This window comes from Pelophylax lessonae, assembly GCF_965119305.1.
Source record: "Pelophylax lessonae genome assembly, chromosome: 4".
In the NCBI taxonomy this organism is placed as follows: Eukaryota; Metazoa; Chordata; class Amphibia; order Anura; family Ranidae; genus Pelophylax; species Pelophylax lessonae.
The window spans coordinates 153,794,749-153,822,404 of NC_138771.1; the positions used below are offsets into that span (position 1 = coordinate 153,794,749).

Consider the following 27,656-nt stretch of genomic DNA (forward strand, 5'->3'; position numbering starts at 1 on the left):
ATTTTTGTAAATATTTTATTATATCTTTTCAAATGACACTTTGCTTCAATGTAAAGTAGTGAGTGCACAGCTTGTATAACAGTGTTAATTTTCTGTCCTCTCAAAATAACTTAACACACAGCCATTAATATCTAAACTGCTGGCAACATAAGTGAGTACACCCCTAAGTGAAAAAGTCCAAATTGGTCTCAAAGTGTCAATATTTTGTGTGGCCCCCCTTATTTTCCAGCACTGCCTTATCCTCTTGGGCATGGAGTTCACCAGAGCTTCACAGGTTGCCACCGGAGTCCTCTTCCACTCCTCCATGACAACATCACAGAGCTGGTGGATGTTAGAGACCTTGTACTCCTCCACCTTCCGTTTGAGGATGCCCCACAAATGCTCAATAGGGTTTAGGTCTGGAGACATGCTTGGCCAGTCCATCACCTTTACCCTCAGCTTCTTTAGCACGGCAGTGGTTGTCTTGAAGGTGTGTTTGGAGTGGTTATTATGTTGGAATACTATTCATATAATTTCCATGAAATTGTCCAACTACTGCCGCCCTTCTGATGCCAGAAGGAGGTTCATGTCCTTGTCTGGTTCACCTCTGTGCCTTTAAAATTGCAATGACCTGGCGTAAAGGGATGGATGATTCTGAAGTAAATCCAAAGTCATAATTAGCTTCTGTTGTGGGAAAAAAAACTGCATTTGACTAGTTTGCTTCAGTAAAGAAAAATGAATGGCAAAAACAATCCCCACTTATATTTCCTTATTAATAGTATTTTTCCGCCCAAAAAATAATTGAAAAAAAAAAAATCTTATCAGTGTATGTTACTGCTTACAAAAATCTGTTTACTTTTATACATTGTAATTATGTATGAACATGGGGGCAGCCATGACCAGGATAGAAGAAGTGCCATCTTAAGAGAATTAAAGGGCCCCGGGCAATGCAGTGCACTGGGGCCCTGCCTACACAATCACCCACAAGAATAAAAATGCAAATTATCGATAAGGCTATATTTATTGGTACAGCGGTGCCAGGCTAATGACAGCTTCCAAGTTCGCCAGCTGAGTCCGGTGAACACACACACGGACGGGAGTCAGACTTGACTGTCCTGTGTGTGCCTGTTCCCGTGAAGGCGGACGGGCATTCCTGCAGTTGTGGGCTCCCCCTGCAAGGCCCAAGTGGCCTGACAACCGCGCAGGGCCGAAAGGCGCTTGCCACCTGCTAAGTTCAGTGGCAGGATGCGCACGGGAATCGGGACTAGTGCTTGACTGGGGTTGGGTCGCTGGGCAGGTGGGCCCCCCCCATGCCTATTCGTTAAGATGGCCCTGGATAGAGGACACCAAGAGGTAACTAAGAATACACCAACAGGTAACCAGAACCTGTGTGTGTGTGGGGGGGGGGGGGGGGCAGTCTCTGTATAAAGTTCATAAGAAGTTCAAAAGAAGTCCATATAAGTATGAAGTTCATAGGACAGGAGGAAGTAATCCAACAATAATGGGGGGATCCTGAGACACGGTTTTCAAGCTCTAGGTCAGGCTTGTTAGCAGGAGCAGAAGCAGGCTCTAAATGACTGGCAGGAGAGAGAAGAAAAAGCGCCTCTAAGTGCAGACAGTTTACAGACTTATTAGGTGCAATAAAATACAAGGGGCAACTCACATGCAGTGAAGTGAAACAAGCTCATAAGGAAGGGGAGTCCAGGATGTCCACAATGTGGATCCCCTTTGCTCGGCTTTCCACCTGGGGACTTCTTACTGGCCTCCTCCATGCAGCAGCAGACCCTGGTGGCCCACATTGCGGACATCCAGCGCTGACATCCCGGACTCCCTTTCCTAATGAGCTTGTTTTACTTCATTCATGTGAGTTGCCCCTTGTATTTTATTGCACCTAATAAACTCGTAAACTATTTGCACTTAGAGGCGCTTTCTCTTCTCTTTCCTGCATGTGGGCAGCCGTGTTTGCTTATCTTGGACTCTGCTTCCTGCTTTGCAATGCTACATAAAGGCTGAGCTTTACTCATTCTTCTCACAATGCAAGTCTATGAGTTGCTCTTTTTAATACAAATACAAAAATGCGCATTAACTATATATACCAAATATTGTGTCTACTTGAAATTCAAATATCATTTTTGGGTGGACTTGAGCTGTAATCAATTCAAAGTGCTTTTGATGTGGTCATTGTAGACAATAACAAATATGCATTCACATTGGAACATGATAGCAAGTGAGTTCAGTCTTCATTCCGGGGGGTCGAAATGAAGAATATTAGCCTTGTTTCTGATAATTTTCAATGGTGATTACATTCAGAATTGTTAATATGTTTTCCTTTAATTGAGTCACTTCTTCAGTCTGGTGATCTTCATCGCTCAGGTTAGTTTGTAAGAGAGTAAGGATGTGAAGAACCCATGCCTTGGGGTATTGCTTCCATTTGTAAGATTGCAGATTGCCAAAAGTATCCTGCACAAAGGAGAAGAATTCTTCATCCTCTGTAAATTTCATGACAACTTTCAGGTTTTCCTTTGTGTTCATTAATTCTGTGATGTTCTTCATTCCATGTTCAGTGAACACATTCATGCATATTCTGGAAACAAACACCAAGATATAAATGATATTCTAAAATTGGGTTATTGCCATAAAGATTAAGTTCACCTTGACTACATTTTTCCACAAATATCCCTATGTATTACAATGGCAGGTGCAGGACAGAGAGGGGATCAGCTGAAAAAGTAAGCATTCTTTTACAAAACAAACCCCCGTGTAGTAATGTTTTGAGCACATCACGCTGTATTGCACAGTTATGTGGTAAAAGTCAGTAAAGGTAAACTAATCCTTTCAGATATTTTCTAGCTGAGGATTATTCAACAGATGCTAAGACAAAGGCACAACCCAATACAGATAGAATAACAGAAATGACACTAGAAAAGTACCTAAAAATCTACGTGTACTAAACTTGTCACACTAGTTTGTTTTAACCTTCCAATGCAATTGGTACTGTTTATTTAAAGCATATCTAAACCCCAAAAATAAACATTTTATATATACAGTGGTGATCGAAAGTTTGGGCACCCCACGTAAAAATTTGTATTTATGTGCATAAAGAAGACAAGGAAAGATGGACAAATCTCCAAAAGGCATCAAATTACAGATAAGACATTCTTATAATATGTCAACAAAAGTTAGATTTTATTTCCATCATTTACACTTTCAAAATAACAGAAAACAAAAAAAATGGCGTCTGCAAAAGTTTGGACACCCTGCAGAGTTAATATCTTTTACTGCCCCCTTTGGTAAGTATCACAGCTTGTAAACACTTTTTGTAGCCAGTCAAGAGTCTTTCAATTCTTGTTTGAGGTATCTTTGCCCATTCTTCCTTACAAAAGTCTTCCAGTTCTTTGAGATTTCTGGGCTGTCTGTCACGCACTGCACTTTTAAGGTCTATCCATAGATTTTCAATTATGTTGAGGTCAGGAGATTGTGAAGGCCATGGCAAAACCTTCAGTTTACACCTCTTGATGTAATCCCCCGTGGATTTCGAGGTGTGATCATTATCCATTTGTAGAAGCCATCCTCTCTGTAACTTCAGCTTTTTCACAGATGGCATCATGTTACCATCCAAAATTTGCTGAAATTTTATTGAATCCATTTTTCCTTCTACTCGTGAGATGTTCCCTGTGCCACTGGCTGCAATACAACCCCAAAGCATGATTGATCCACCCCCATGCTTAACAGTTGGACAGAGGTTCTTTTCATTAAATTCTGTGCCCCTTCTTCTCCAAACGTACCTTTGCTCATTTCGGCCAAAAAGTTCAATTTTAACCTCATCGGTCCACAGAACTTGTTTCCAAAATGCATCAGGCTTGTCTATTCATGTCTATTGTCTATTCATTCTTGTTCATTTGCAAAGTTCAAATGCTGATTTTTGTGGTGAGGACGTAGAAGAGGTTTTCTTCTGATGACTCTTCTATGAAGACCATATTTGTACAAGTATCTCTTTATAGTGGAATAGTGTACCACAACTCCAGTGTCTGCCAGATCTTTCTGGAGGGATCGTGCAGTCAAACGTGGGTTTTGAATTGTTTTTCTCACAATCCTGCAAGCTGTTCTGTCTGATATTTTTCTTGGTCTTCCACATCTTGCTTTAACTTCCACTGTTCCATATGACCGCCATTTCTTAATTACATTCCAAACAGAGGATATTGACATCTGAAAACACTTTGCTATCTTCTTATAGCTTTCTCCAGATTTGTGAGTGCAACTGTTTTCAGTTTTCTAGACAACTGCTTAGAAGATCCCATGGTGCTGATTGTTGGGGCAAGGTCAGATGAGTCTGGGCATTTAAAACCTTTGAAATTGACATCACCTGGTCTTCCCAGGCGATGATTGAGAACAATCCATGACACTGGCAGATCTCAGCCTTGCAAAGGGGGCAGTGCATGCTATAAATTCTGCAGGGTGCCCAAACCTTTCCAGACGCGATTTTTTTGTTTTCTGTAATTTTGAAAGTGTCAATGATGGAAATAAAATCTAACTTTTGTTGACATATTATAAGAATGTCTAATCTGTAATTTGATGCCTTTTGGAGAATTTTCCATCTTTCCTTGGCTTCTTTATGCACATTAATACAAATGTTTACCTGGGGTGCCCAAACTTTCGATCACCACTGTATTGTAGCTTCATTGATACAATAGAGAAATTAGTGTTATCTGCACCATTACCTGGCAAAAACAAAAGAAAAAAGCCTGGGTTGAGATTTGCTTTAGTACTAAATGTTATGTGTTTTTTACCTTAAAGTGTTACTAAACCCAGGAGCCTGCATTCACTATATCTGGTCTCCCACAGTACACAGAACATGGAAATGCAATTATTTTAGTAAATATAAACTGCTAAATACATTTTCTCATCAGCAGTATATAGCAGTCTTGTGACTTCTATCAGTGTCTGGTTAAAGCTTGTAGGAGGAGTTTTCATACTGCACTGGCTGTCCTATCAGGCTGCAGGACCCCTGACCCTCTGTCTGGACAGTGCTGATTGGCCCTGTGCTGATCACATACACTCTCCCAACAAAAAATAAAAAAAAAACTCTCTAGCAATACACACCAAACTCAGCATGTGCAGCCTGACTCCAAAGGCTCTGCCTTATCCGGACATGTTCTGGAGTCAGTGGAAGAAGAGGAGGATCTGTGCATACAGGATCAAACAGCCTTTTACACCATGCAGAGGTTTAACCCTTTAGGTTTTACTGTGAGTATAACAAGCATGCTTTACTGCATATACAGAATGATTTTACTTTTGTGGGTTTAGTAACACTTTAAAGCGGTAGTAAACTCCGCTTTTTGTTTGGTACCTACAGGTAAGCCTGTAATAAGGCTTATCTGTAGCTGCTATGAATATCTCCTAAATTTGCACCGGGTAGGAACCAGTGATGTCAATTGAGAGAGGTGTACTGAAGCTGTGACTCACGAGTGACTTATTTGCCGCTAGCCCATTCAAACGGCCAGAGCCCATGAACCCAGAAGGAAGACTGTAGACTGGGTGAAGTAGAAATCCCTGTCAGTGGTGTGCTGTCACCGCTGGAGTGATCTGTTTTTTGGGTAAGTCTGTCATAATGTGCTAGTATGACATGAGCCTGCAGGGGGACCAGTTTTTTGGGTGTTTTTTTTTTTAACCAAGGTTTACTACCTATTTTAAACCCAAAATTAAACATTTGTTATATTGCATGTTACCAATTCTTAGGTGTGGTGGTTGTATTGTCCTATAAGAATGAAGGACACCTGACCCTCTGTCTGGACAGTGCTGATTGGCCCTGTGCTGATCACATGCACTCTCCAAAGAAAAAAAAAACTCTTTAGTAATACACACCAAACTGAGCGTGTGGAACCTGTCCCTTGACTCTGTAAATATTGGGATTTATATTGGAGTCAGTGAAAGAAGGAGATGATCAGAGAAGACAGGATTTAACAGCATTTTATACACAATGCAAAGTATTAACCCCTTAGGCTCCACAGTTAGTATAACAAGCATGCTTTTCTGCATATACAGACTGATTTTACTGTTGTGGGTTTACTAACACTTTAAAGTGGATTTTGGGCCATCCGCTTGCTATTGGTCACCTGAAAAAGAAATGGATAGATACGATTTTTTTTTTTTGTTTACTTACCTTGTTATTGAAGAAAAATATACTCACCTTTCTTCCACTTTCTCCCTCTGTGGCCGCGGCCCGCGCCGTCACTTACTCTTTGCATTGATTCCTGGGAGCTGAACGTCATCGCTCCCAGGAATCAATGCGCCTGCACCGGCCCGCTCGTCACTTCCGGTGTGGGCGCCTCATTCCCTGCTAAACAGCTTCTGGGCACGCGCCCGCACCGGAAGTGACGAGCGGGGCCGGTGCAGGCGCATTCTGGGAGAAGAGGACATGGAAGAGGACGCAGAAGAGGATGGCTGGCTTCAGCTGCCCACATCCGAGATGGCAGCGCTGGAGAAGAAATTTTCAAGGTAAGTATTTCTTCTAAAAGGTAAGTGCGACCCGGGACAGTACAGAGCCTATCCATTGTGGAATGTACTAGCCCTGACTGTCCCGGGGGTATTTTTAGCTAAATTTCACCCCCGTGGCCGGAACTCCACTTTAACTTCAGTTCATGCTCACCACTGTCGGCTTCAGGATGACTTTTGCTACTTTCCCGAACTTATGGGCTATATAGTAGAGGAGGGTACTGAGGGCTCTGAGGGTAGGGGAGCAACAAGATCCTGCTGTCTTCAAATTTTTGTGGGAGGGAGGAGGAGGCAGCCGGAGTGGGACTTGCTGAGCACTTTGAGTTTTAATGGACGTACACAACTGAGTTTAGGCCAAGGCTGGGATCATGTATGCATGGGTATCTCCTTTGCAGCCGGCTAGGTAAAGGAGATGCCCGCAAACATGAGGGGGAGGGGGCAGTGGTTTGAGATAAACCAAACACAGGTAAAAAAGGGAAGGAAGAGAGAAAAAATCCCTGGTGCTGCACATCCAGAGTCCTATTGTATGAGAGAGACAACCTCAGCCTGGGCTCCCGCTAGGCCATGCCCCAAATGCTTTTCGCTCCGCCCCCGGAGCTTAGTCATGTGGATCCTGGTGGGAGCAAAGGCTGAGGTTGTCTCTCTCTCATACCACTATAGGACTCCTTGGATGTGCGGCACTAGGGATCTTTGCTGTCTTCCTTCCAGTGACCACAGGAGCTGGGATGAGTTCCATCCCTTGCTGGCACTCTTGCAGTGGATGCAGCATCTCCCACACTCCCCATAGTGGTTGAGCCTGAGCGGCACACTAAACAAACCGTCGGTCACAGGTGAAGAGGGACATGTTTTAAAAGAAGAGTAAGTGTAGACCTTCTGTGCTGTTTGACTTTGGGTAATTTGACTTTTAAAGACTTTTAAAGTCTTACCTGTTGGTGCTTTTAAAACAGCTTAAACCATTTAGCAGATAATGGCATTGACTTAAAGTGATACTAAACACACACTGTTTAATTTACATTGTCACTTCTGTTTCTGTATGTGGATGATGTAATCAGTTTAGTTAAAAAAAAAAAACAGTAACCGATATACAGCTGTCACATGACTCAGCTCTTTCCCAGCCTGTCTGCAGAGAAACATAAGCAGGAGGAGCTTCTAGTCCTCTGCTGCTGGGCACATGTACAAAATAAAATTAAAAAAACAGCCTTTGAAATACAGATTAAAAAAATAAATAATCAATATCAATAAACTGTTTTAAATTGGCGTACAAATATACTGTATATTTAAAATCAAATCTTTATTATTTTTGTGGAAATACCATGGTGTGGGCAGATTTTTGCCAGTCACAGGCTCTGTCACGCTCCTTCAACCTGTGTCTTAGAATAGAAGGGAGGTGATGCCTCCATTAATCTACACGTAATACTGTAACGCTCCTGCGTTTTATGTATGATGTGGATTTTCAGCTGCAGAAATATTCCACTTCAGTAGTCATGTAGAGAAACGCTGAGACACCATTCCCAACTCTCAATGACTCATCATGTGTGGAGGATCTCAATTCAGCAAGTAAATACACACACTCAATAAGATGTTTCCTAGAGTGACTAATGTATATAGTAACACAGTGATGATAGGCTGAAGAGACAGGTTGGGTAGAGATGGTAGATGACAGACACTTGAAAGGAAATGTTCTTGAAAGTAAGATAGTAGCAGATGAGATGCAGATAGGTTTAGCAATCATGTATGGTAGCAGATGACAGAGTAGCAGGTGGACATACAAGAGAGATCAACCCAGTGCAAGAACAGGTGGTAGTAGGCTCAAGAGCTAGCAATCTTAGATAATGCAGATGTAGTATTAGTCCTTAGTATGCAGAGCTAGATAGTGTAAGCTTTAGTATGAAAGTTATAGAGGTTTCCCCTGCGGGGTACTTATCACTAATAGCAATGTAGCAGAGGAGGAGAGGTTCGGCAAGAGCGGATGATCCGGTATCGGGATACAGGGATCAGCGCAGCATGGTTCTGACAGTGAGGTAAGCTTTCAAGCATGAGAGCTTCAAGACAGGTAAGCATCAAGGCACAAAGCAGTTTGAACGAACACATGTGAGTGAGAGCCGGCGATCTAAATAGCCATCAGTCCGGCGCTCAGTGGTGACAGCATCAGTCTTAAAGGTGTATGCGCACCTTACCAAAAGAGAATGGTGGGGCGCATACACTTATGAAAGAGTAATTAGGGTACCCAAAGGTACCAGAACATTACAAATACCCGCCCCCATTGTGTTAAGTTGGTTGGTAAGCATGACGGAGGAGAGAGGGAGTTAGCTGTCAATTACCACTGTGTATAGGCCCACATGTGTGACTCTATAGTCACATGGGTGGCTCAGATGTGATAGGGAGGAAATGCTCAGCATAGAAAGTGACTAAAAACTGAGCATGTGCAGAGTTGCCATCACAGCTGCAAAAGCCCTAGCTCTATTGGGGACATGGACAGACACTGGAGATTGAGAGCATGATTTTTGCAGAATACAGAAAACAGTGAATATGAACAGCTTGTAATACACCAATTATTGATAGTTTTTTATGATGTGGGTTTAGTGACACTTTAAGTAAACCTAGACCTCCTGTGCTGAATTTAAATTTACCCTACAGGTAAGTCTATAAAAAGTCTTAGGTGCCTTTAAACGACTTGAACTTGCACCATTTAGATAATGGCCTTGGTTTAACCATTTGCCGACTGGGCCATAGCCGAATGACGGCTACAGAGTGGTCGGCTTATTCTGGGAGGGCGTACAATGATGTCCTCCCAGAATCACGCTCCCGCGCACCCCTGGTGTGCGCACACTGGGTCTCGTGGTCCCGGCACATCACGGATCGTGGTAAAGGGCCAATGAGAGTGGCCCTTTACCACGTGAACGCTTTGTCCAATGACGGAGCGATCACTTGTCAACAAACCGGTGCATGTCCGGTTAATTTCTCTCCTCTCCTCGCACACTGTACATAACAATTGGTACAGTGTGCGAGGAGAGGAGAGAAACTGCAGCTGCACACCTCATCCATACCTCAACCAAGCCTCATCCGTGCCCCATCTGTGCCTCATCCGTGCCCCATCCTTTCATCATCCGTGCCCCATCCACGCCTCATACGTGCCACAGCCATGCCTCATCTGTGCCCACCCATGCCACCTCAGTGCTCATCCATGCCACATACATTGCTCATCCATGCCACATCTGTGCTTATCCATGCCTCATCCGTGCCACATCCGTGCTCATCCATGCCTCATCCATGCCACATCTGTGCCCACCCATGCCACCTCAGTGCTCATCCATGCCGCATACGTGCTCATCCATGCCACATCAGTGCTCATAAATGCCACATCAGTGCTCATACATGCCACGCCAGTGCTCATCCGTGCCACATTGCTCATCCATGCCACATCAGTGCTCATCCATGCCACATCCATGCCATGTCAGTGGTAATCCATGACACATTCACGCCACGTCAGTGCTAATCCGTGCTACATCAATGCCACATCTGTGCCACATCAGTGCTAATCTGTGCCACATCCATGCCACGCCAGTGCTCATCCGTGCCACATCCATGCCACATCAGTGCTCATCCGTGCCACATCTATGCCACGTCAGTGCTCATCCGTGCCACATCCATGCCACGTCAGTGCTCATCTGTGCCACATCCATGCCATGTCAGTGCTCATCAGTGCTCATCTGTGCCACATCCATGCCATGTCAGTGCTCATCCATGCCACATCAGTGCTCATCTGTGCCACATCCATGCCATGTCAGTGCTCATCTGTGCCACATCCATGCCATGTCAGTACTCATCCATGCCATATCAGTGCCACATCCATGCAACGTCAGTGCTCATCGGTGCTACATCCATGCCATGTCAGTGCTCATCCGTGCCACATCCGTGCCACGTCAGTGCTCATCCATGCCACATCCATGCCACGTCAGCGCTCATCCGTGCCACATCAGTGCCACAACAGTGCTTATCAGTTCCCTACTGTGCATCACCAAATTGTAATGGGAAGTCAGGAAATGGCGGTGCTCCATGCACGTGGCTAGGCTGTGTAAAAGTCTCAAACATGTGGTATCGCCATACTCAGGAGGAGTAGCAAAATGTATTTTGGGGTGTCATTTTCGCTATGTACATGCTATGTGTTAGAAATATCTTATAAATAACACTGTCACCACTCCCTTCACTTCCATCTTCACCTGGTCTTCTTATTGAATAAACTGGAGGGCTTCATATGTAAGGTAAGTCTGTCATAATGTGCTGGCATGTGGTGCATACTAGCATATTATGACATTAACCTGCAGGGAGGCATTTACTCATTTATTTTGTTTTAAAGAAGGTTTTATTATCACTTTAAGGCAATCAAATATTGAACCAAATACTCACATAAGCTTTTTAAGAGTCTTGTTCCTCGCCAAGCTGGAAACCATATTTTCAGTTCCTGGATCTTGTATGTAATTGTCACGTAAGTTTAATGTTTCCACTGATGTGTTCTTTTCAAAAGCCATCCAGATTTGCTGCACACCAATTGGACCGAGTTGGTTTATTGGTAGACTGAAAGCACAAAAGCAGACTTTGTATATTTTTTTTTATTAAATCTGTGGTTAAATACAGGACAAACTGAACTCATTATCCAATGATTACTAATTTGTATATGGATTTTTGGGTATAACAATTAATCAGTCAGGGCAGTTTAAAAAATGTAAAAAAGTAAATACTTTAGTAATATAACTATAGCTTAAAGGGTAACTACACTTTCATGGGAAAAAAAATATACAAAAAAAACCCCCCAAAAATACCATTTGCACTGCCACGCTATGATTTGGCCACAGCACTGGTGAAAGCGGCTTTAATGTTACTAAAAATTACCTTTACTTTTCAAACTGCAACCACGGAAGGAATTACTTCCTCTTTTGCTTTCAGCAGGCAAAGCACGTGCACTTGTTTCAGCAAGTGCCCTGCAATTGCGTGCAATGCACATGGTTGTGGAACACTACAGTAGCGTTTAGGGGCTTAAAGCATGCGGTAAAGACATGGTACAACGCCCCTCAACGCCTGCCAAATGCTCTCTGAAGAGCAATCTGAACACAGATCGCACTTCAGGGACCAAAGCAACCGTGAACGGGCCCTAATTTTCATGTAAACCGCAACCTCTGTGTTCACATATCAATCAAAAATCAATAAACAAGCTTAACGTAGAACTAAAGGGAAAACTTTTTTTTTTTCAGGGAGGGTTAGAACCACTATCCGATTTATTTTGCCCTCTGTGTTCCATTGGGGAGATTTCCCTTCACTGCCCATTCTATAGCCAAAGATATTCTCTCTATTAGAGCCGGTTCACATAGGAGCGACCCGACTTGCCGGGGCGACCTGTGAAGTCGCGGTGCACAGCGCGCACCGCGACCTCGGAGCGGCATGCACAGACTTCATATCATTGAAGTCAATGCAGGTCGCTCCAGGTCGCCCCAAAGTAGTACAGGACCCTTTTTCTAAGTCGGAGCGACTTGTGTCGCTCCTATTAGAACGGGTCCTGTGCTAATCTATGGCAGGCGACCCACGGCGACTTGTCAGGCAACCAGGTCGCCTGACAAGTCGCCCCAGTGTGAACCGGCTCTTAGGGTTCTGATGTCAACTCAAACTTTGGGATTTTCTTTTACTTTTATTTTCAATAAAAAACAGGACTTTCAGTAAACAGGACTACGGTAAACACTGGACCGGTGTTCTTGTTCCTCTCCACTCTTCCTCTCCACTCTATCCAAAATAATTTTAAAAATTGCCTTTCGTTTACCTTTCACATGGGTGATCCTATCAGGTCTGCTTGTCACACCTGGTTGGACCACCCCCAAGGAACAAGGATTTTATAATAGACCTTGCTTTTGTTTCTCCTATTATTTTATGTTTTCTTTTAAGTTGCTACAAAATAGTTGAAAAGGGTAACAATAAACATATTAGAAACGACTTGAAAAGTCAATAAACATTGATTATTACATTATTAATAAATTAGGGAAAAGAGTTACTTACAAAAGTTCTGTTATGGCACATTCTGAATGTTCGAGAATATTCCTTATAGTTTTTCCAGATTTTGAAGTAAGCATGTTTGAGGTTAATCTAAGATAACAAAACAAGGCTTTTCTAAAAATGTCCATACAATAATGGCTAAAATATACAATCACGCAGCTTTATTAAATAGTATAAAACGTGAGAAGAACTTAAAAAGTAAACAGACTCCAAAAGTGTTCCTGCTTACACAGTTACAGTACATTTGACAATTTTATTTTCAAGGCCATTCTATAGGACAGAACAGTGACTGGAGGAAAGATCTGTAAAAGCCATGTAAGTGGTATTTGATTGTCATTGTAACAATGCTGCAAGGCCATAACAGTAGAGGTCTTCTTTTGGGCAACAAGCGCCCAGTGATTCTGGTTGCGCGTTTTTACCGCGATTGTCAAGCAACAATCGTGGCAAAATGTCACCACATTTGGGGTGCCATAGGAAGTGATGGGGATTGCATGGGCACCCCTCGATTTGTTGTGATTCTGCCCACAATTCGGGATGCCAAGATGTGAATGGAGCCTAAAGGGAGGGATTATAATGTTTTCAGTACAAGGTAGTGCAAACCAAGGCAGAATAGTGTTTAATGAGGCAGATTTGGTATAAGGTTGCAGCTTTAAAGAGTATTTCCACTTGTGCAGTCAAATTTCAGAAAACCCCACTGTATGTTTAATATGTGTTCCCATTTACACAGCATGCCTACAAACAGAAGAAGTATGTTTTTATTAAGTGCCATGTCTGACTGCAAGGTTTTTTGGACAATCCACAGAACAGAGAAAAATCTCAGCCACCACACACCATGCAAGCCCACCATGTAATAAGTGATAGCAGCCCTAGCCTAACTCCATCCTAACTCAGCTTAACTCCATCCAGACCGATCAAGACACACCCCCTGACATTTTTCACCCCACCCACGGGGCTTAGTCATGGAGGTAAGGTTTTTTGAACAATGTCAGTGTGAGCCTGTCCCAGGCCTGTCCTCATTAACATATAATGCAATAAGTCCAGTCTTTAACCCTTTATTAGGACATACAGTGTTCAAATCGAGTTACAATTCATAATGAAGATCTGCATGCACTTTGCAAACAGTGTTAATTATGGCAACCACAGTTGCCTAGCCTCCTCATAAACAAAGAGATGTAGCTAGGATTTTTCCTTGCTAGAGGGTCCACAATAGTGCAATGGGAAAAACACTTTAAGCATATTTCCAGGCAAAAAGCAAAAATCACATAGTTGTAATACATGCGTTAAATGTTTTACCTCTTAAAAGATTTGTATTTTTGTTCATCTACGTTCCAACATAAGTGATATCCCTATTTCAGCTTCAGTATAGCAGCTTCTTCTCTTTCTAAAACCTGATGACTGGACATTAAACCAGTTTTGGACCCTGGGTGTACCTGCCATGCCCTGATCTTCCACTACTTCACTAGTGCTGTCAGAAATCAGGTGACCCAAGTAGCAGTAAAGCTGGACCATACAATATACTAGCAGCAAGATCTTCCTGGCTGTGCAATGTATCATATGAGTCTAATTAACTATACTAATCAAATTCAGTAATACATTAAACATATACACTACATTGTCAAAAGTATTGTGACGCCTGCCTTTACACGCACATGAACTTCAATGGCATCCCAGTCTTTGTCCGTAGGGTTCAATATTGAGTTGGCCCACCCTTTGCAGCTATAACCGCTTCAACTTTTTTAGGAAGGATGAACACAAGGTTAAAGAGTGTGTCTATGGGGATATTTGATCATTCTTCCAGAAGCGCATTTGTGAGCTCAGGTACTGATGTGGACTAGAAGGCCTGGCTCGCAGTCTCTGCTCTAATTTATCCCAAAGGTGTTCTATCGAGTTGAAGTCAAGACTCTGTGCCGGCCAGTCATCACCCCAAACTCACTCATCCATGTCTTTATGGACCTTACTTTGTGCACTGGTGCGCAGTCATGTTGGAACAGGAAGGGCCATCCCCAAACTTTTCCCACAAAGTTGGGTGCATGAAATTGTCCAAAATGTCTTGGTATGCTTATGTCTTAAGAGTTCCCTTCACTGGAACTAGGGCCAAGCTTAGCCCAGCCCATGAAAAACAAGCCCACACCGACACCATAACCCCCCCTCCACCAAAGGATTTGGACCAGTGCACAAAGCAAGGTCCATAAAGCCATGGATGAAGGAGTTTGGAGTGGAGGAACTTGATTGGCCTGCACAATGTCCTGACTTCAACACGATAGAACTAGAGTGGAGACTGCCAACCAGGCCTTCTCGTCCAACATCAGTGCCCAACCTTACAAATGCGCTTCTGGAAGAATGGTCAAACATTCCCATAGGCACACTCCTATACCTTGTGGACAGTCCTCCAAGAAGAGTTTTGGCTGTTATAGCCGCAAAGGGTGGGCCAACTCAATATTGAACTCTACAGACTAAGACTGGGATGCTATTAAAGTTTATGTGCATATTAGAGCAGGTGTCCCAATACTTTTGGTAATATAGTGTAAGTGACATCCCTATTTCAGCCTCAGTATAACAGCTTCTTCTCTTTCTAAAACCTGATGACTGGTAGGGATGATCGAACGGTTCGGGTCCACCATCGGTTCGGCCCAAACATTGGGTGTTCGAGGTTCGGCCGAATTTAGAACTTTTTGCCCAAAAAGTTCGGAATTCGGCAACCAGAACCGCCCAAAATGCAATGCTTCAGGAAATGGGCTTTAAAAGCCCGTGATTGGACCAGAACCATTAGCAAAAGCCAATTGAGGGGGCAGGAGAATGCTAGGAATGTGATTGGAGTGACTAGGGGGTCCCTAGACCAATCATTAGTGAATACGCCCCCCAGTATATAAGATCGCCCCCGCCATATTCCCAGCATTGTTATACTGGACATGGAAGAGAGTGGAAGCAGTTCTGTTAATTTTACTTTAAAAGTGTCATTTAGCTATTTTTAGTGTGAGGAAAGGGATATCTAGTGTAGTTAGAGTGCTCCTTTACACTTAAGTTAGCTTCAAAAATTTAGTTTCTGTAGGGAAAGTGTTAAGTGTCAGGGGACCGTAGTGTAGTGTAGGGTTAACTGACAGTGACTGCTATGGCAGGGTGACAAAACCCTTCCATAGCAGGGTGACCGCTATAGAGAAATGATCATTTCTCTGTGTTGCTTCGGGACAGGCATGTGGCTTCTCACCAGCAAGCATTTTTTAATGCTGCAGGGGCTGCCACTGCCAGTGCTTTTTTGAGGACATGTTTGATGTCAGACATGACATCTGAATATGTGTATAGGGGGAATATATAGACATATATGTCTGAATATATACCCCTAGACATATATAGGTGTGATAGTAGCAGAAATAAATGCTTGCGCTAATGAAATCATTTACAGTAATATATTTCTGCTACTATCACACCTATATATGTCTAGGGGTATATATTCAGACATATATGCCTATATATACCCCCTATACACATGTTCAGATGTTTTGCCTGCCTCAAAAGAACCCCAAAAAATGCCAAAAAAACGCTAGCGTCAAAAAAAAAAGATGCCCAGGTGTGTTTTTGCTGGCATTTTTTGGGGGGTTTTGGAGGCAGGCAAAACATCAGAACTTGTGCACAGTACCACTATACACAAGTTCAGATGTTTTGCCTGCCTCAAAAGAACCCCAAAAAATGCCAAAAAAAAACGCTAGCGTCAAAAAAAAAATGCCCAGGTGTGTTTTTGCTGTCATTTTTTGGGGGGTTTTGGAGGCAGGCAAAACATCAGAACTTGTGCACAGTACCACTATACACAAGTTCAGATGTTTTTCCTGACTGCAAAGAACCCAAAAAAATGCCTGCTATTAAACCGGCAAGGTGTTACAGCAGAGAAGCCATATTCCTGTGCTTAAAGTTTTCTAATACAAACAATCTTTTTTTTTTATGGTTCTGGACATGCTACAGAGCTGAAACTTCACAGGTACACCTTTTAGACCCCCCAGACACAAAATCACACAAAAAAAAGTTCTTAAAAATTGTCATTTTTGATAAAAAAGCCAATTATTGAAAAATTAAAAAAAAAAAAAAAAAAAAGAGATTTTTTGATTTTTACTTTGGATTTAGTATCTGGGGGGTCTAAAAAGTGTACATGTTAAGTTTCAGCTCTGTAGCATGTCCAGAACCCCCCAAAAATTAGCATTTTCTTATAATTTTTATTAGAACAGGAATACGGCTTCTCTACGGCGCTTTTTCTTGCATTTATCGGGCATTTTTGGAGGCAGGTATGACTTTTTTTGGATTTAGTGTCTGGTGGGTCTAAAAAGTGTACCTGTGAAGTTTCAGCTCTGTAGCATGTCCGGAACCAGAAAAAAGATAATTTTTCAGTAGAGCAGGGATGGTGGGACCCCTCTTTTACACTTATATGATCTTTTTTTGGGGTTCTGGACATGCTACAGAGCTGAAACTTCACAGGTACACCTTTTAGACCCACCAGACACAAAATCACACAGAAAAAGTTCTTAAAAATTGTCATTTTTGATACAAAAGCCAATTATTGAAAAATTAAAAAAAAAAAAAAGAGATTTTTTGATTTTTACTTTGGATTTAGTATCTGGGGGGTCTAAAAAGTGTACATGTGAAGTTTCAGCTCTGTAGCATGTCCAGAACCATAAAAAAAAAGATCGTTTGTATTAGAAAACTTTAAGCACAGGAATATGGGTTCTCTGCTGTAACACCTTGCTGGTTTAATAGCAGGCATTTTTTTGGGTTCTTTGCAGTCAGGAAAAACATCTGAACTTGTGTATAGTAGTACTGTGCACAAGTTCTGATGTTTTGCCTGCCTCCAAAATTCCCCAAAAAATGCCAGCAAAAACACACCTGGGCATTTTTTTTTTTTGACGCTAGCGTTTTTTTTGGCATTTTTTGGGGTTCTTTTGAGGCAGGCAAAACATCTGAACTTGTGTATAGTGGTACTGTGCACAAGTTCTGATGTTTTGCCTGCCTCCAAAACCCCCCAAAAAATGCCAGCAAAAACACACCTGGGCATTTTTTTTTTTGACGCTAGCGTTTTTTTGGCATTTTTTGGGGTTCTTTTGAGGCAGGCAAAACATCTGAACATGTGTATAGGGTGTATATATAGGCATATATGTCTGAATATATACCCCTAGACATATATAGGTGTGATAGTAGCAGAAATATATTACTGTAAATGATTTCATTAGCGCAAGCATTTATTTCTGCTACTATCACACCTATATATGTCTAGGGGTATATATTCAGACATATATGTCTATATATCCCCCCTATACACATGTTCAGATGTTTTGCCTGCCTCAAAAGAACCCCAAAAAATGCCAAAAAAACGCTAGCGTCAAAAAAAAAAAAAATGCCCAGGTGTGTTTTTGCTGGCATTTTTTGGAGGGTTTTGGAGGCAGGCAAAACATCAGAACTTGTGCACAGTACCACTATACACAAGTTCAGATGTTTTTCCTGACTGCAAAGAACCCAAAAAAATGCCTGCTATTAAACCGGCAAGGTGTTACAGCAGAGAAGCCATATTCCTGTGCTTAAAGTTTTCTAATACAAACGATCTTTTTTTTTCTGGTTCTGGACATGCTACAGACCTGAAACTTCACATGTACACTTTTTAGACCCCCCAGATACTAAATCCAAAGTAAAAATCAAAAAATCTCTTTTTTTTTTTTTTAATTTTTCAATAATTGGCTTTTTTTATCAAAAATGACAATTTTTAAGAACTTTTTTGTGTGATTTTGTGTCTGGGGGGTCTAAAAGGTGTACCTGTGAAGTTTCAGCTCTGTAGCATGTCCAGAACCAGAAAAAAGATCATATAGGTGTTAAAGTTAAAGGAGGGTCCCGACCCACATCCCTGTTCTACTGAAAAATTATCTTTTTTTTTTTCATGGTTCTGGACATGCTACAGAGCTGAAACTTCACATGCACACCTTTTAGACCCCCCAGATACTAAAATCAAAAAAATCTCTTTTTTTTTTTTTTTAATTTTTCAATAATTGGCTTTTTTATCAAAAATGACAATTTTTAAGAACTTTTTATTGTGTGATTAATAGTTAATGGGGCATGACCCAGAACCCTAGGCACTTTTTAGGGGCATTTATTGGGTTTTAGGGCTTAAAAATGGTGTTTTTTGATTACAGAAGTTCGGGTCCCATTGATTTCAATGGGGTTCTGAAATCCGGGCCGAACTTTCGTGAAGTTCGGGTGTTCTGGTCGAACCGAACTTTTCAAAAGTTCGATCATCCCTAATGACTGGACAATAAACCACTTTTGGACCTTAGGTGTACCTGGTATGCCCTGATCTTCCACTACTTCACCAGTTCTGTCAGAAATCAGCAGCCAGGTGACCCAATTAGCAGTATAGCTGGACCACACAGTAGGGATCGACCGAATATCGGCAAAGCCGATATATCGGGGGCCGATATGCACTTTCCCCAATATATCGGAATCTACCCCTAAGGTACCGATAGTGCTGATATTTTGTGAATGTGCATGTATCGGAGTGATGCCTCACCCCGGTACTGGCGTCCATAGCAGACGGTCGGCTGTCTTGTAATGATAACCAATGCGACTAAGAGGCCTTCCGCGGCCCACCGGGAGACCCGGGCAACCAGCCTGCATGACCGCCGAAGACCCGATCAAAGCCGCATTCGGCTCTGATTGGGTCTCCATGTAAAACCCAGAAGTGATGTCATGACATCACTTCCAGGTACTGGCACCAGATTAAAAAAAAATGACAGCATTCAAAACAGCCAAACTTGGCGTTTTGAATGCTTTTAAGTGCAGAGGAGGGGTTTGGGGTCTTATAGACCCCCAGATCACTCCACAACAGTACCTGTCAAGTGCTAAAAAAAAAAAAAAAATGTTTTTAAATGTACGAAAATATCGGTCAATATCGGCCGATACTGATATGCATTGGCCAAAATATCAGTATCGGTATCGGCAACGAAAAACCGATATCGGTCGATCACTACCACACAGTGTACTAGCAACAAGATCCTAATAACTAGACTGAATACATTTACTAAAACATTAAACATATGTTTTTATCTGTGCATTTAACTTTTCAAGAGTTATGCTATAGTAAATGAATTCCACTATCTAGTTTAGATGTAATTCTACCCACAGTTGATAAGCTTCTGGTCTCCAGTCTTTGGCCTCTTACACACCATGTTCCACCTGACTATTCATATAGATGCCAAACTTGCCTTAATGCATTGCCCTATCCCGGGCCTACTTGTATATTCACATCAGCAAAAGTTGGCATCTTATTTATTTTTGTTGGCCACAAGAAACATTGCCCATGCCTGCAAAAACCCATGGTTCCTTTCCAGGGTGTGAGAGACTGCATGACTGCTTTGATTCTTAATGAACAAACGTTCAGTATCCCCAAGGACTCTCATGCCAAATTTCTTCAAATTTGGAAACTTTGGCTTGCATATACCTTCCCTTAACTTCCTCCAGCCAGCGTTTGGTAACTCTGACCAACTCCTCTGACGATCTAGAGTCCATGTCCCCCCCATTCCCCCTCCTTCTTTCTGGTCTTCTTCCTCCTATGTGTTCTTTCCTGTGGGGTTTTTTTTTTCAATTTTTGGGCGTATATGCTATACTGCGCTACTGTTAAGAAGTTGGCTTGTCCAGGTCTGGTGTTGCTGTTCATGTGGATCCTACCTGGACCTCTTTACTCATTTGTTTACACTTGTTAGGTTTAGCCTTTGTTGTTGCTTCCTATTTTCTTGGCACTGTGCCAAAGAAGTTTGCAAACATTTTGCAGTCAGGTGGCAGAACTGCAGACATGGATCACAAGTACACAATCACAAGTGTTATTGTAAATGAAAGCCAGTCAGAATTGCAAGACATGCTTTAGTTTGATGGACGATTGCTTGATAAATTAACACCCAACTTTTTTGAAAGTACAGCCCGGAGCAAACGAGCAAAGAAATAAGCGCAGGGCAGCATGACTTGGCCAGCAGTGGAATTGTCCTAGCAAGGGTTAACAAGTTAGGCAGTCGTGGGGCTTTCCCTTCTATTGGTCAAGGTGCAGTTAAGGGAGGGACTGCATTCTTTCCCGGGCAGCAATTCAGCGTATGTGAAGAAGCATTCCCGCCCGCCAGCCCCTACTTTGGAATGTCTGTTTCATGTGCTTGTTTGCTGATTTTTGGTTGGGGGTCTTTGGAGGTGTTTCTGGTAAAACCTGCTGTACTTAGCAGCTGAGGGACCCATCTAAGGTATGGAGTCATCTGGGGAATGCCAGTTAATAGATGGGTTAACTGGAATTTTAAATTGGGAGGTATCTGCTGTGTGTTGAGGTCGTCCCCGAGCCAGTGCTGCGGCTGGGGACAGTTAAGAGTTACACAGATACACAAATGGTACTTGGTATTTGGGGCCTCCAAAGATCGGCAACCTTATGTTATCTTTTATTATAATATTTTGGTTCCTGTTCTAAGGAACGTGTTATATATATTTTGTTATTGGTTAATAAATGGCCACGTTGGCCAATTTTACTCCAATAAAGGTGTCCGTGTATTTATTGCAGGAAGTTTATTGAAAGGGTTTTGGATTTGGGATAAGGGTTATGTAAGTGTCCAAATTACATCTGGGGTGCCTTAGTCATGAAAGTAAGCTCTCAAATGCCCTCTTTCAAAGTCCCTTTGCATTGGAGTCTAGCCCAATCTAGCACTAATAATAAAAATAATGCAATATGAAAATGTTGCTTACTTTACATTTTGCTGATTTTTAATCCTTATACTTACAGGACCTGAGTTGAATTCCTGATGATGTCCTCTAAACGCTGAAGGTTTTCATCTCGGAGGTCGCACAGGGATAAGTTAAGTTTCTCTAACCTGCACTTCTCCAAACTGTATTGTATTGCTCTAATATCAAGAGCATTTAGTGGTGTATCAAATAAATCCACAATTGTAAACATGCTGGAAAGATGCTGAGTAACAGAAGCATTGTGTATTTCAGAAATACAATGGAAAAGTTTTAGCAGCTCTGCCCCAGTAGGCTCATTTCTAAGCCAGTTTTCAAAATAAGTTTGTAAAATAAGTACTTCATAGCCATTTAATTCTCTTTTTTCCTTAGTGAGGCTGTCAATGTCTTTGTAATTCATAAAACCCATGAAAAAACTGATGAAGTTGTGAAATTCAGCACTGTGCTTTGAAGGATTGATCTGCAAAATAGAGATGGTACTTTGCTCACTAGGAAGAGTTCCTGAGACCCAAAAATCTAAGCAATCCACACATTCCTTTGCCCCTCCAGAGTTATGAACTTCCCATACACAGTGCAATGCAGCAAACATGTCCCTGATGCTAGCATGCCTATACTGAAGAACATCAGCGACAGGTAACTTCTTGAAAAAAAACACACATAGTTCCTGCAGTAGTTGTTTGGTATGCACACAGGACACACACAGATCCCGAACCCAAATATCTTCCTTGCCATTAACAAGGTTGTCATAGGACAGGAAAGCTACTTTCTTAATAACGTCTCTTAATCTGTCAGGAACATTTACTCCTGGGGCACAACATGGCTCTTCAAGGTGACATGACAGGACATTTTGTAGGCATAGCTTAAGAAGTGACACCATCATCTCACTGCGAGTGCTCAGTTTTTCTTTATAATATGATAAACCATGGTTTTTTGACAGTTCACATAATGCACTGCTGAGAAGAGGGATCGAAGCCAGACTAGACAAGTTGTGTTCTTCTATAAACTGGCAAATATTTTGGGAGATCTCATCCCCTGAACAAGATTTCTTGCAAAATGCTTTGATTTCTTCATCTGAAAATTCTTTTATTATAAATGTTCTCTCAAAATACTCCTTTGTGATGGCCAGATTTACACTAGTTAAACGGGAAGTGACCAATATATCTGTGTTAGGTAGAAGAGCTTTGGATAAAATACTCAAAATGAGATCTTCTATTGGAAGTTGAGAGTCAATGTTGATGTCGGCCCCGAGGAAAGTAATTTTTTCTTTTATTTTAAATTCATCCATTCCATCAAATATAATAAGGAGCCTCCCTGGTTCAAAAAGTTGTTGTAGAACAGGCATCAACTCTTTACACTTACAAACCAGAAGCTGTCGCAAGCTTATTGGCGTTGTGATTGACTTGAGCTCAGCAAAAGTGAAATAGATCACACAGTCATAGATTATTTCCTGGTGCCTCAGAGCCCATTTTTTCTGAAGACCTTCAGAGAAGCTGCTCTTCCCTATTCCTGCTTCTCCTGCCAGGAGCATTCTCCTGGAGGCCAGTTTCTTGGATTCCTTGGTGAACAACTGTTCAGATGATATTGCGTCTGATTCCTTAGCATTTGATATAGTACATTTTGGTGTTAGGTGCTGTGTCCTCCATTCTGGAATCAAAAGCGTTCTGGGTATACAACTGCTTAATAGTTCAGAAGACAAGTATAATTCCTTCATTCTTTCTCTGTAATGCTCAATAAAATCTGTAAAAAAAAAAAAAAAAAAAAAAAAACACAGTCAGCAATAGCCACAAAACTTGGGATTTTGTTTTTTCTTTTTTTTTCTTTTTTTTTTCTTTGGCAGAAAAGAACCTTATTTTATATTTCTCTCAGCTCACAATAAGTCCGTCGCAGAGCCAGGTATCATTTACATATCTAGGCAAAAAACTATTTGTTTTGAAGTAGTCAATAGCTGCAGGTACAAATTTCACCATCAGCAGCCCCTTTGGCTAGTGTCATATGGCACGGCCAAAAATATAATGTCACATTAATCATTTAATTAAAGGTTATGCACATTGCTGTATAAAAATATTTAATAAAACAATATTCAATATATTAAATGATTTGCATTTACTTACTAGTGAAAGGTATATTCCACTATGTTGAGTTTAAGTCTCTGCAGATGGATAAGTAGATATGACAGGCAATATACGTGAGTCTGCTAAGTCATGCTTCCACCTGCTGTGGCATGTAAAGGTTTATGCACAGATGCCAATAATGGCTACTTATTTAATACATTTGACTTAAAATTAAACTGAGATGTGTGTAAATGTTCTCAAATAGGCCCTCAATCTACACAATCAATTCAATCTCTCTGCTACTAGGAGATAGGAGATTACGGTAATCAGTGTGCTCCCAAGAATATGATTGTCAGTAACCAGTTAAGTTGAAGAAATCAAATTGTCTGGGTAACTATAAACTTAAAGTGGTTGTAAACCTTTGATATAGTACATTTTGGTGTTAGGTGCTGTGTCCTCCATTCTGGAATCAAAAGCGTTCTTGGTATACAACTGCTTAGTAGTTCAGAAGACAAGCCTCAGGTAATACACAGAGATGAAACAAATCCTCCTACATAAGTTCTACCTGTTTATCTACAGTCTTCTTTCCTGTACAGCCTTCTAAAACAGATATTTTACACATGATCTCTCAGCTCTGAAAAGCAGGGGGTGGGGATCTGAAATCTCACACTGCAGAAGTCAATGTGGGGAACTCTGAGCCCTGATTGGAGGGAAGGGACATCCCCCCCCCCCCCTCCACACAGTATACAGGGAATATGCACGGTGCTGGAGCTCTCCTCCCCAGTCCCCTGAGTCAGGAAAAACATATAACAGAGGAATGAGACAGCAGAATGAAATCACACTCAGTGTTTTTGACAGAGACAAGTACGCAGTATAGAAGGGCCTGCTTTGTTCATATTTCATGTCTGAGGTTTACAATTACTTTAAAGTAAACTTCACAGACTTTGGGAATTCAAGAGTTGCAGCTGAAGCAAAATCTCAGTCCTGTAGCTTGAGTTGCCCAACCACTCCACACCTTCTAAAAGCCGCTGTTTGTCTTTAATAATGTAATCACTTTGTAGGTGGACTCATTGGCAAACAGAAAGGAATCTAAGGAGCTAGGTAAAGGTGAGATTTGCCTATATCGCTATTGTCAAGCTTGTAACATATGGTTACCATTCAAGATAACTTCTCCAAGTTCCAAGAAAAGTTATTTCTGCTCAAAGCTTATTTAACATATTGGATTGCATATGTCTGTAGCATGTTTACTTAAAGCTGTTAACACCAGTGTGCTACCAAAACATGTAATGCACTTTGGTGCACTGCACTTTAAATTAATTCAGAATTAAATCTAAGTGCATTCAAAGGAACAACATATGTGTGGCATAGGCATAGGCGTTTAGGTGTGATGCAACAAACATTAATGAGTGTGCATTTAAGAGACAGCAGCACACCAGGTTGGCGTGTATATGTTGTTCTTCAGCTGCTCTTTCACTGAATTTGTTATCCTCACATGTAGGAATTAAGCTACTGATTTTAAATAGCCAAATGTGTATACCAGCAATACTAAGCTTTCTTTTTCCTAACAATTCCTAACAGCCAGGTATAAATCACATAGTCAGAGATACATATGTAGAAAGGTGTAAAGAATAAAATAAAATATTCTTACCAAATAGTGATCTTACGGGCAGTAAACACTCCATATCTGTGAAAATAATGCATTTTATGTATGTAAAATGTGTTTATAATTTAGGTAACTTCTTGTTCAAGTAAAAAATTGAAAAAGGGCTTTGCTTTATTAGGTAAATATATACATATACAGTAAAAATGAAAATATCAGAGATAACCAATATTGGAAAATAGTGGACCTTGCCATTTACTGATATATTAAAGGATAAATATTTTACAATTATTTATGGGTATGTAGCTGAACTCCAGGCAAATTGCTAAATTTACAGTTGGAATACACAAATGGGAACTGTTCTGCATGCCAAATGATTTGTAATTTTCTCCAACCAGTTTTAAGATTTACACAGCCCTTGTTGTTGAGCCATACAGCCAGACACATGACCTCAGCTTTCTCCACTGTTGGTAAGCAATACAACTAGATCACCTTCTTGTCCTTAGCTTGTGATTGAATGGCGAAGGAGCAGCAGTAGACTCATAAACTAATTTCTCTGTACACCTTGGTTTTCTGAAAGCATATTCCCTGCTAGCATATGTGTATTGAAAAAAGGCTGATTGGATTCTAGTTCTGCCTCTCCCTCCCACAGTCTGAGTGCCGCTGTGCAAGAGATAAAAAGAGCCTACAATGCAATTAAGAGACATTCAGGCACCTATACTGGCGGCCTTAAAAAATTATTGTAATTATTTTTAACAGACAACTACATGGTGCTTTTAATACCCACATGGAGTTCAGCTTTAAGCGCTTGTTTATACCTGCAGCACTCTCTACCACCCCTTTTGAAAAGTTATCTGTGACGGATCGCTGGCTGTGGCTTTCCAGAGAGACCAATGGTCTCTAAGCCTTTGGTAAAACAAATTGTTGCAGCTGGGGAGCAAAAGGGAAATTCCCCTGCTTATATGTACCGATACCACACCACTGGCGTCTGGATTGCCAAGCTTCAGCTCTGGTACTGTTGCCTTTTTGTATGGTCCTACTGCAGTAGCTCTAATGCTTGATATAGATTAAATGGACTGTGTCAAAAGCCTCCCTTGTTCCCCTTTGCCTTTAGTAGGGCCTTGTGTGCTCCGAGTTCCTATATATATTGGATTTCATAAGAACTCCAAAATCATACCCATGCTCCCACACTGCCAAAAAGCCCTGTTGTTATAATGGTGCTTACATTTGTCCTTTCCATTCCTTCCTACCAGTGTTAATTTTGGCAGCAAATTTCAATTTAGTTTTAGTCTTAGTCTTAGGACTAAAATGGCATTTTAGTTTTAGTCCCATTTTAGTCTTCTGCAAGTGTTTTAGTTTTAGTCGTATTTAGTCGACTAAAACTCCAGTATATTTTAGTCGACTAAAACGCCCTACATTTTAGTCGACTAAAACTCATTTTAGTCATCTATAATCAAATGGGTGTAGTTCAATTGTAATTTGTAATGCATTATTTAAGCATTTTTCTACAATTTCCAAACTCATTATATACTACTGCTGGTCCTGGAGTGAAAAATCTAATATGTTATTATTTATGCTTTGAGCATGCACCAGTGTTAATTTTTGGCAGCAAATTTCGATTTAGTTTTAGTTATAGTCTTTTGACTAAAATGCCATTTTAGTTTTAGTCGTATTTTAGTCTTAAGACTAAAATGCCATTTTAGTTTTAGTCGTATTTTAGTCATCTGAATTGTGTTAGTCGACGAAAACGTTTTAGTCGGTTTTAGTCGACGAAATTAACACTGCTTCCTACATTCCTCCATGGACAATATTTACTTGGATTGGCATAGCAGCTCTTTATCCTCCTTTAAGTTGTCTATCTTAATAGATTGGTATATGACATATCAGGAGAAAAAAAGACAGGGAACTGTGAGTACTGGGGTACTGTAACTGGGGCACTGTGGGCATTGAGGTTTTGTAACTGGCACACCATGAATACTTAGGCATTGTAACAGGGGCACTGTGGGTACTGAGGTATTGTAACTGGGGCACCGTGAGTACTGAGGTACTGTAACTGGGACATTGTGGGTACTGAGGTATTGTAACTTGGGCACTGTGGTTAGTGAAGTTCTAAAATGCCGGGGGCTGCATGAGGGAATCGGTGAGCGAGAGCAGCAGAAAAGGAACCTGGGAGGTGTGTGATTAGTAAACAGGAGCAAGAGAAAAGGACACCAAGAACCATGTGAACAGTGAGCAGACGGAAAGGATGCCGGCCCGTGTGATCAGTGAGAAGGTGCAGGAGCAGGGGACACTGGGGGTCGTGTTATCAGTGTGGGGTAGATCACAAACTGTTAAGAAAACAACTAGTGCTCAGACTAGGATAAGTGTATAAAGGAAGCTTAACAACAAATTATATAAAATAATTCTAAATTTTTAAAGCTTACGAGGAGACATGATCACTATATACATATATCTAAAAGGTGATTCTATGATTCTAGCATAGAGAAAAAATGATTCAGTCTCATGTCGCTTAATAGGACACGTGGCTACTCAAGGAAGTTGGACGGGAAGCAGTTGAACCTTTAACTGCGTATTGGATTTTTACTGTTAGAGCGGTAAGGATGTGGAAGTCCCTTCAACAATCAATGGCATCAGCTACAAGTGACTATAATTTCAAAAAACATTAACTGGACATCTTAGAAAACACAAAATACAGGGATATGGGAAGTGATAAAGACATAAATACGTACACAACACCCACAGAGGTTGAACTGGATGGACTG

The 27,656-nt window shown here is 41.3% G+C and overlaps 1 protein-coding gene across 1 annotated transcript in view; it reads right to left on the reverse strand.

Moving 5' to 3' along the window:
- Window positions 1–2,231: 2,231 nt before the first annotated feature.
- Window positions 2,232–27,656, reverse strand: part of LOC309554853 (protein NLRC5-like) — a 75,728-nt gene continuing 50,303 nt past the window's right edge. Inside the window, exons 5-9 of the mRNA XM_082256575.1 lie at window positions 24,943–24,978; window positions 21,285–22,980; window positions 12,514–12,600; window positions 10,879–11,046; window positions 2,232–2,563 (exon numbers count right to left, since the gene is read on the reverse strand). Coding sequence (XP_082112701.1) covers window positions 2,248–2,563; window positions 10,879–11,046; window positions 12,514–12,600; window positions 21,285–22,980; window positions 24,943–24,978 — 2,303 coding nt within the window. The 3' untranslated portion in view covers window positions 2,232–2,247. The remainder of the gene's footprint in view (window positions 2,564–10,878; window positions 11,047–12,513; window positions 12,601–21,284; window positions 22,981–24,942; window positions 24,979–27,656) is intronic.